The sequence below is a fragment of the Mustela nigripes genome, chromosome 8 (genome assembly GCF_022355385.1).
Source record: "Mustela nigripes isolate SB6536 chromosome 8, MUSNIG.SB6536, whole genome shotgun sequence".
Lineage (NCBI taxonomy): Eukaryota > Metazoa > Chordata > Mammalia > Carnivora > Mustelidae > Mustela > Mustela nigripes.
In genome coordinates, this window is record NC_081564.1 from 24,201,763 (window position 1) to 24,212,567 (window position 10,805).

Genomic DNA, 10,805 nt, shown 5'->3' on the forward strand with positions numbered 1-10,805 from the left:
GCTGGTATTCAAGATCTATAAAGAACTTCTCCAACTCAAGACACAAAAAACAAAGAATCAAGTCAAAAAATGGGCAAAAGACATGAACAGACACTTCTCCAAATAAGACATACAAATGGCTAACACACACATGAAAAAGATGTTTGGCATCATTAGCCATCAGGAAAATTCAAATCAAAACCACATTGAGATACCACCTTATAACATTTAGAATGGCAAAAAATGAACAAGGCAAGAAACAGCAAATGTTGGAGAGGTTGTAGAGAAAGGGAACCCTCTTACACTGTTGGTGGGAATGCAAGTTGGTGCAGCCACTTTGGAAAACAGTGTGGAGGTTCCTTGAAAAGTTAAAAAGAGAGCTACCCTTTGACCCAGAAATTGCACTACATGGCATTTACCCCAAAGATGCAGATGTAGTGAAAAGAAGTGAAAAGACATGCACCCAATGTTCATAGCAGCAATGCCCAGAATAGCCAAACTGTGAAAGGAGACTAGATGCCCTTCAACAGGTGAATGGATAAAGATGTGGTCCATATAAACACTGGAATATTACTCAGCCATCAGAAAGGATGAATACCCAACATTTGCATCAACATAGATGGAACTGGAGGAAACTACACTAAGTGAAATAAGCAGAAGCCAATTATTATATGGTTTCACTTATTTGTGGAAAATAAGGAATAGCACGGAGGACATTAGGAGAAGGAAGGGAAAAATAAAGGGGAGGATAACCAGAGGGGTAGATGAACCATGAGGGACTATGGACTCTGGGAAACAAACTGAGGGTTTTAGAGGGGAAGGGCTTGGGAAATGGGTTATCCCAGTGATGGATATTAAGGACACATATTGCAATGAGCACTGGGTGTTATACACAAACAGTGAATCACGGAACACTACATCAAAAAATAATGATGTACTGTATGGTGACTTACATAACATAATAAAAAAATTAATAAAGAAATAAAATAAACAACAACAACAACAAAGGATGAGGAAGTTTGAGGCAGTAGATGGATGGGCCACAAGGGGGCTACAGAAAATGTGTTATCCTTGGAGTCCAGAATAATTAGAGTTTTGGGGTAGGCCTGTAGGGGTACTGTTCATATTTCATGTCGAAGAAAAAATCTAATTCTGGATCAAGGGATGTAAACTTAATTAGGTTAAGGGGTCTCAGGAGACCAAAATTTCAAAGGTACTGAACAGGAAAACTTGCAATAAACTTACAAAATTTTATCATTGAGAAGAAACCTAGAGACTAGTCAAACCTCTCCATTTCATAGTTAGGGGAAACTGAGACCTACAAAAGGAAAATGATTTTTTCCAAGGCCACACAGCAACTCAGTATCTGACTTGCTTAACTGTGCTCAAGGCTGGAATTGAAGATTTTTTTTTTTAAACTGCAAACTGGATGTGTGACCTTGTACAAACCATTTGCATTCAAATTCTATAAAAATGGGGGTAATTGTTAACAATTCCACTGAACCAGGCTGCTTATTAATTAAGGTTGCAATAAGAAGAGTCACATGGCTGGTTCTTTTAGAGTTCTGGTTTGGATTACACTGTAATTTATTTATGTTATTTTTCTTTCTCTCCTTTTTTTAGAAAAATTTAAATGATTTACTTATATTTATTTATTTATTTTAAAAAGCTTTTATTTATTTATTTGTCAGAGAGAGAAAGCACAAGCAGGGGGAATGGCAGGCAGAGGGAGAAACAAGTTCCCTGCTGAGGGACCCTGATGTGTGGGACTCAGTACCAAGACCCCAGGATCATGTCCTGAGTCAAAGACAGGTGCTTAAGGGACTTAGCCACCCAAGCGTCTCTACTAAGTTATTTTAGAGAGAGAGCATGAGTGAATGGGGGAGCGGCAGTAGGAGAGAGTGAGAGACCCTTGAAGCAAACTCTGCTCAGCGCAGGGCCCCACATGGTGGTCAATCCTAGGACCCTGAGATCATGATCTGAGGCAAAACCAAGGAATCAAGTGACAGAGCCACCCAAGTTCCCCTAAAATTTTTTTTTTTAAAGTAGGGGCGCCTGGGTGGCTCAGTGGGTTAAATCCTCTGCCTTATGCTCAGGTCATGATCTCAGGGTTCTGGGATGGAGCCGCACATTGGGCTCTCTGCTCAGCAGGAGCTGAATTGTGTGCCTTAAGTGATGAATCATATGTATGTGAATTATAGCTCAGTAAAGATTTCAATGGAGAAAAAAAAAAAAAAAAAAAAAAAAGATAAGGCTGTATTCCCAGCTCTGACCCTAAGCAAGTTATGCCAACCTGGGCCTCACTTCTTGGTGTGTTGAATGGGGATAATACTACCATTCCCAAATCAGAATAAGGGATTGTTCTTTTAAAATTTCTCCCAATCATGGGGGCACCTGGGTGGCTCAGTGGGTTAAAGCCTCTGCTTTCGGCTCAGGTCATGATCCCAGGGTACTGGGATCAAGCCCCATATCAGGATTTCTGCTCAGCAGGGAGTCTGCTTTCCTCCTCTCTCTCTCTGCCTGCCTCTCTGCCTACTTGTGATCTGTCAAATAAATAAATAAATTAAAAAAATTTCTCCCAATCATGGCCAACATGGTTTGCTACAATCTCTATTACTACTTCCACACCAAGGAGAACATAAAGGTGTCCCTGCTAGGGAATTTTTGTTAGTATATTCAGAGGTGTGCAACCATCACCATAATTTTAGAAAACTTTTATCACCTCTAAAAAATCCTGCACCTATTATCACCCCATATTTTATCCCATCCCCTAGGCAACCATTCATCTACTCCCTCTCTCTATGGATTTGCTTATTTTGAGCACTTAACATAAACAGGGTTATACGATAGTTGTTCTTTGTGTCTGGCTTATTTCACTTAGAAGAATGCAAGGTTTATCTACATTATAGCATGCATTAGTACTTCACCCTTTTTTATTGATAAATAATATTCCATTGCATGGATATATCACACTTTGTTTATCATCAGTTGATAACATTGTCTTGTTTCTACTTTTTAGCTATTATAAATAATACTACTATGAACATTCATATTTGAGTTTTTAAAAAGATTTATTTATTTATTTTAGAGGGAGAGAGAGTGGGGGGCACAGAGGAAGAAGGAGAGAGAAAATCCTAAGCAGACTGCCCACTAAGCATGGAGCCCAATGAGGGGCTCAGTTTCATGACTCTGAGATCATGAGCTGAGCCAAAATCAAGAGTCAAACACTCAACCGACTGAGTGTTGTTCACGTCCAAGTTTTTATGTGAACATGTTTTTATTTCTTTTGAACAGATACCTAGGAGTGAAATTAATGGGTCATATGGTAACTGCATGTTTGATTTGAGAAACTGCTAGAGTATTTGCAACAGTGGCTGTGTCCTTTTACATTATTGCCATCAATATGTGAGGGTTCCTATTTCTCCACATCTTCATCCACACTTGTTGTTATCTGTCTGTCTTTCTTCTTTTTTTTTTTTTTTAAATTATACCCACCCTAATGGATACAGAGTAGTATTTTATTGGGGTTTTTGGTTTGAATTTCTTTGATGTTGAGCATCTTTTCATGTGATTATTAGCCACTTGTTTATCTTCTTTGGAGAAGCTTCTATTCAAGTTCTTTGTCTATTTTTAATTGGATTATTTGTCTTTTTTTATTATTCAGTTATACACGTCCTTTTTATATTCTGCATGCTAGACCCTTATTAGACATATGAATTGCTAGTATTTCTTTCCATTCTATGGAGATTTCACTTTATTGAAAACATCATCTTTTGAATCATAGTTTGAATCTTTCTGCTATACCATGAATTTTTTAAATAAAAGACCTTATAAAACTCCTCTTAGATGGAATCACACATACCATCAGCACCATCACCATTAACCATTATCACCCCATCACCACCACCATCATCATCATCATTCAGTTGCAAAGTATTTACTCATATATATTTTATCCTTATCTCTTTGTTGACTGCTTTGGGCTTACAGTATAATTTAAAGCCACAATTCATTCTTGAAATACCTAGTCTTTCTGGAGAGACAAGTTGGAGAACATGGCATGGTATTGGAAGGCAAACAGACCTTGAGTTCTCACAATTTCCAAGTACAAAAGAGCGGAGTTGTTGTGTGTGCCACTCAGATCCTCCTTCTCTTTCAGGACTGAGAGGCCTGATGCTGTCAGTCATGTTGGCCTCTCTCATGAGCTCCTTAACCTCCATCTTCAATAGTGCCAGCACCCTCTTCACCATGGACATCTACACCAAGATCCGGAAGGGAGCATCTGAGAAAGAGCTCATGATTGCAGGAAGGTAAGTGCAGCATCTTCTTGCCACCCACCATGAAAGTTTGAATGATCTGTACTATCCTTCAAGGTAGAGAAGACTGGTACATGCTTGGGTAGAATGGCAGTAACCTCTGTCATTAGTTATATTTACACTTTAGTGACATTTAACTTTAAATTGAGGATCATCAGGGTGCCTGGGTGGCAGATGGTTAAGCCTCTGCCCTTGGCTCATGTCATTATCTCCAGGTCTTGGGATCGAGCCCCATGTTGGGCTCCCAGCTTGGTGGGGACTCTGCTTCTCCCTCTCCCTCTGCTTCTCCCCCTGCTTGTGCTCTCTCTCTTTCTCTGCTTGTATCTCTCTCAAATGAATAAATAAATTAAAAAAAATATATAAATTGAAGATCATCAAACAATGCCTGTCTGGAGTAAGATACGACATCAGAAATCATCCAATCTAACCCTCAGTTTATCAACAAACAAAAGGAGGCTTGTCTTGCCTAAATCCATGTAGTCTGGACAGTGGCAGAAAGAGGACTGGAATTCAGGCCAACTGAGTCCTTGTTCACGTCCCTTTATGCTACCCCATGTGGCCCTCCTCAGCCCTCTACACTGTAGGTCTTCACATGGGCCATCTTCAAGGCCCAGACGCCTCTGATGCCTTGACCATTTGCTGCAACATTTTTGCATTTGACTGTGAGGGTCAAGTGATACTGTGCTTGGGAACATGCTCTGTAAAGTCTAAAACACCATGCTATATGTACATTTGTTATTGCAAATGAGATAGTGGACACAACAGAATACTGAAAGACAGAAGGGTTGATACATGGCTCAGAGGTACTCATAATCTTGACTATCCATTGAGCAGATACTTGGAGAGAGGACTAACTAAAGCTCTGCTGTGTCTCTTTCTGGGGCTCTGGCAGGTCAACTTCCTCGGAGCAGAGGAATCAAGTCCCTGTGAGGTCAGTCAAGGAAAAGTTCCATAGTGAGTGTGGGAGGGGTATGGGCTGCCACCTCATAGGCCCCATCAATAAGATTAGGGCAAAGGAAGGAAAGAGGACAGGCCACTGTCAGGTGTTGAGACACCTAGCACTCAGGGCATATCTAACCAGGCCTGAGTCTACTCCTTTGCTTCACAGAAATCAGAACCATCATCCTGACTGGTTTTCCCTTAGAAAGGACTTTAGTTTTTCCTGTTTCTCCCCTCCTCCCTTATATCTATAAGATGCAACATGAGAAGAGAACCATTTTGTTGCTTTGCTTGGGGATGGTCCCCTTGGCTCTGAGATTGTTGGGGACCACACTTTTGTACATCCCACGACTGCTGCCCTGGATTTTATCCCTGCCCTAGATGAGCTTATAGAAAATAATTCCAGACTTTGCTATGGTGACTGTAAGAGCAATCAAGGGCTCAAAGCAGGAAGAGGTGAACATGGCATGCAGTAGTTGGGGAAAGCTCCTGGAAGAGGGAGGCCTGACCTGAGGCCAAAATGGTAGGTAGGATTTGGGTATATGGGGGCAGTGGAAGGGGATTCCAGGAGAAATATATGAGTGAAAACACTGCTTTGTAAAGGTTAGTGTAAGATTCTTTTGCCTTAAATTCATGTAAGATAAAGGAATCATAGCCATCTTTCTAATTAAATCAAAAGCACAAGTAAGGGGAGCTTGTAAGGGAACCCTCCAATCTCTTCATGACTTGAAGTGAAATTCAAGAGGAGAGCTGGAAATACTTGGTAGTGTCCCTTTATTTCTAGACTGTTTCTTTATAAACTATTTTTCATTGTGGTCTTCACTTTATTATGAAGAAGAGGAGGAGAAGGGAAAGGAGGAGAAGGAGAAAAAAATAAAAATTATGGCCTTTACTATTTACTGTTTGCTAGGTGTTTTATTATAGCTGATCCTTATTCTAGAATTGCAAGGTCAGTCTTATTGTCCCCAATTCACAGACAGAGAAATTGAGATTCAGAGAGGTTAAGCAACGTATCCTATGTCACACATAGAAAAGAAAAATTTGAGTCCAGGACCCTTGTTCCTACATTCTACTACTTGTCAAAGTGTGATTCTCTTATGGCAGTTACTGGTTTAGGTTTGTCAAGTGCATTACATTTATTCACAGGCACAGATGACTTTCTCATAGAGGCAGAATACAGATGGAAAAAAAGCCTCAAGAATGAATTTGCTAATTATTTTTCCTTGCCTATGGTAATATTACACACACACACACATAATATGTATATATAATATACAATAAATAAAATGATACACACACATATAAATATCTACATTTGTGTGTATATGTATTTGCTATATATATTATATATATATATATACACATCTGACATATAGTAATCATACACATATGATACATATATATATATCATACATCTGACACATAGTAATATGTATTTATTCATATAGAGCCATTTATTGACGTTGTATTGGGGGATTTTGATTTCAGGTTGTTCATCCTGGTGCTGATAGGTGTCAGCATTGCCTGGGTACCCATTGTGCAGTCAGCACAAAGTGGGCAGCTCTTCGATTACATCCAGTCCATTACCAGTTACTTGGGACCACCCATTGCAGCCGTCTTCTTGCTTGCTATTTTCTGGAAGAGAGCCAATGAGCCGGTAGGTTTCATTTTTGCATGTCCTGAAAAGCCGCTCTGACACAGAAGGGTCACAGCCCCACCTGGAGCACCATATTCTGTATGGGAGGGATTCTATTTCCCAGAGATCTCAAGCAGAAATAGATGTGCTGCTGAAGGTTTTTATGGCAAAGCCTTCAGGGACTCTCCTGGGTATACATTCTTTTGGATTCACCTCCCCTCCTTGCTGCAGGTTCCAAACTCATTCCCAACTAATGATATACATGTTCCATCCAACCTGAATGACTTTGGCCTGTTAACATGGCACTAGCCGGGAAGTTTGTATCCCAGGCGAGCAGCTCCAGAGGGAGTCCTAGCACAGGCTCCCTCTAGTGGTTCCTTTAAAAAAAATTTCCTTTTTAAAAAAAGTTCTATTCAGCCACTGTATGGTACATCATTAGTTTTTGATGTAGTGTTCCGTGATTCATTAGTTAGTTGCATGTAACACCTAGTGCTCATCACAACACGTGCCCTCCTTAATACTCATCACCGTTACCCCATCCTTTCACCCCCTTCTCCTTCGTAAACTTCAGTTTGTTTCCCAGGGTTTGTAGTCCCTCGGGGTTCATCTCCCTCTCTGATTTCTCCCCCTTCTGATTTCCCTCCCTTCCCTAATGATCCTTTGTGCTATTGTTTACATTCCACATATGAACAAAGCTATATGATAATTGTCTTTCTCTGCTTGACTTATTTCACTTGACATAATCCCCTCCAGTTCCTCCCATGTTGATGCAAATGGTGAGTATTCATCCTTTCTGATGGCTGAGTAATATTCCATTGTATGTATGTACCTCTAGTGGTTCTGCAGTGAGCTTGGCTTTCCAGCCAGCACCTCTCAAGGCCCAGTGAAAAACGATGTCCTGGTGCTCAAGCAATGTATATGCAAAACAACATAAGGTAGATAATAATTAAGGGATAAAACATAGCATAGAATATGAGAAGGATTCACAGAAAGACTATATTAGCATGGGCTGAACTAGAGGGAAGAGAGGGTGTGCAAAGCAGAGAGAGAACAGCACCAGAACTTGGAGGCAGAAGTGCAAGGATAAGCATGAGGATGAGGAGTTTGAAAGGCATTTCACATGGCTTGAGAAGGAGTTTGTGTGTATGGGTTAATGGAAGAAATGCTAGACAAGAATGTTGAAGTTAAATTAGGAATGGCTCCTTTGAAAAAGCCAGGCCAGAGGGTTTGGATTTTCATTGGGGTGCTGTTACAGGTTTTGAAGCACCATGAAAAGGATGCCTTTGGATATGGCTTCTGACTGGGGTGTTGCTCACCTGTCTCTGTATTAAACCATCTGCACACTCAGGGAAGGCTGGGATCGAGTGGGGGTAATAACTGTGTAGCCCATTTTCTGAAGCAGTATCAACGATGACATATTTTTGGTTAGAGACAACCCCTTTCTCCCAATAGGACAGAAACAAATATACACTTGGGAAATACCTCACTGGAATGACCCAGCTTTGAAGTGTAAAATTATGTGTGTTTCTCTTCACTCAACATTTGACATTAGGAGCATAGTCCAGATTTGCTGGCAACACAAAACTGCATGCACAGATAAATACCCTTGAGAGATCAGAATTAAACCTGCAAGTGATCATGACTGGTTTGAGAAATAGGCACACTCTTCAGATTTATTTCAATAGGGATTGGCAGAAGCTGAGAGATTTCTAAAATACAAGTTAGTATAGTGTGGCTAGAAGCCCATCTGGGTATTGCTGTGGACTAAAAACAGATTCATTTCAACAAAGGACTGTGGCAGCCAAAAAATAAGGCTAAAAATTGGGATAGAGTGTAGTGGTTCTCAACTGGGGGAGATTTTGCCCTTCCCCAAGGGAACTTTTGGCAAAGTCTGGCAACATTTTTGATTGGCTTTGATTCAGAAAATGCTACTAGTATCTATTGTGTGGAAGCCAATACACAGGACAGCTCCCCTCAGGCTCAACCCCCAGTCACAAAAGAATTATCCAGCCCAAATGTCACAGGTCTGAGGGTGAGAAGCCATTGTTAGAGTCTCTGGAGAGCAGCACATAGAGACTACAAAATGATTCTCAGGACCAGTCAGGGATTGTGTTTAATAAGGGGTGACTCACGGGACGCCTGGCTGGCTCAGTTAGTTGGACGACTGCCTTCGGCTCAGGTCATGATCCTGGAGTCCCGGGATCGAGTCCCGTATCGGACTCCCAGCTCCATGGGGAGTCTGCTTCTCTCTCTGACCTTCTTCTCCTCGTTCATGATCTCTCTCAAGTAAATAAATAAAATCTTAAAAAAAAGGGGGGATCACTTATTAAAATCTTGAGGAAAATGTCAAAATTTCCCAGATTTTTCAAGAGCCTCTTGAGAATAAACTGAAAGGAACAGGAAGATACTAATTGCCAAAAGAGAAGGACTATATGTTGGATAATTCAATTAAATAATTAATTGAAATTAAATGAAAATTGAAATTAAATTTAAAAAGTTTTATTTATTTATTTGTCAGAGAGAGGGGGAGAGCGCACACACAAGCAGGGGGAGAGCCAGGTAGAGAAGGCAAAGGGAAAAGCAGGCTTCTGGTGAGCAAGGGACCCAATGTGGGACTCAATTCCAGGACCCTGGGATCATGATCTGAGCCAAAAGTAGACACTAACCAACTGACCCAGGCATCCTGCTAATTGAATTTAAATAAAAAGAAAAAAAAGCAAAAAATCAAAAGAGAAGAAAAACTTTATAGCAGATTTTATCAATACTATTCATACAAACTAAAGTAAAAAAGTAATTTTTGAATGAATATGTGTGTGGGGAATGAATGGGGGACATCTTTTTCCTCATCTATCTATCATCTATCTATCTGTCTATCTATCATCTATCCTTTACCATCTACCATCATCTATCTACCTAGCAGATACTTCCAGATGTCAGACGGAGAGCTGACAACACAAAGGGAATAAATCTTGGTTCCTTCCCTGGGCAAATTCCCAGTTCAGATGGGGAGAGAGAGAAGTGATTGAGTGATTCCACAGAAGGGGAATTGGTGCTGGAATTGGAGGTGTGTCTATAGTGCAGTCACAGCACGGAGGATGGGTCCATCCAATTCTGTCTTAGGAGAAGAGGGGACATGTAAGCTAGAACAAGGTTACCAGGAAGGGAGGAGCTTGTGTTCTCCCAGATAAAGAGTGACCTGTACAAAGACATAGGACATGAATACACTGATAATTGAACACACCTGGGATATAAAGTGCAGGGGTACCCATGGCTAGGAAAGTTCAAGGATCAACATTTGACATGAAAGCTCTTTCTTACCACCCTTCTATGAGCTCACTGTACTTTGTCACTGATCCTTTTAAAATATGGCCTCTAGATTTAGACCTGGTTCTCTAGGTGAGGCCTGACTGAAAAGGAAGCAAGAAGGAAATAAGGAAGGAAGGAAAGGAGGGAAGGGGTTTAAAAAAAACCGTGAAAAATTGTACCCCTGTATTTTTAGTCTCTTAAAGGATTTCCATATTTTTAATATGCAAACCCAAAACTTAATGTAAAGATACATAATATAATCTTGTGTTTTCAAATGAAAAACAGTGACTTTGGATCTATAAAAGGGACTATGAAGAAAGTAGTATTTATATTTTGATGGAAACATTCTTTTCTCTTCCATCCCTCAAAGACCCAATTTGTTTTTCAAAGGCTTCAAGGAAAACAAATTATTTCATAAGTAATTACATTACCTTTGAATGTGCTTAAATCTGGAGGCTGATGGTGATAGCAGCTACAGGAACCAGAGTCAAATTACTTATTTATTTAATTTTTTAAAAAAATTTTTAATAAACATATAATATATTTTTATCCCCAGGGGTACAGGTCTGTGAATTGCCAGGTTTACACACTTCACAGCATCCCCAATGTCCATAACCCTACCCCCCCCC

General features: G+C 40.3%; 1 protein-coding gene across 1 annotated transcript in view; it reads left to right on the forward strand.

Annotated features, from left to right (window-relative positions):
• Nucleotides 1–10,805, forward strand: part of SLC5A1 (solute carrier family 5 member 1) — an 84,532-nt gene that overhangs the window by 46,042 nt on the left and 27,685 nt on the right. The window contains exons 11-12 of the mRNA XM_059409910.1: nt 4,139–4,289; nt 6,723–6,891. Of these exons, the coding sequence (XP_059265893.1) occupies nt 4,139–4,289; nt 6,723–6,891 (320 nt within the window). The remainder of the gene's footprint in view (nt 1–4,138; nt 4,290–6,722; nt 6,892–10,805) is intronic.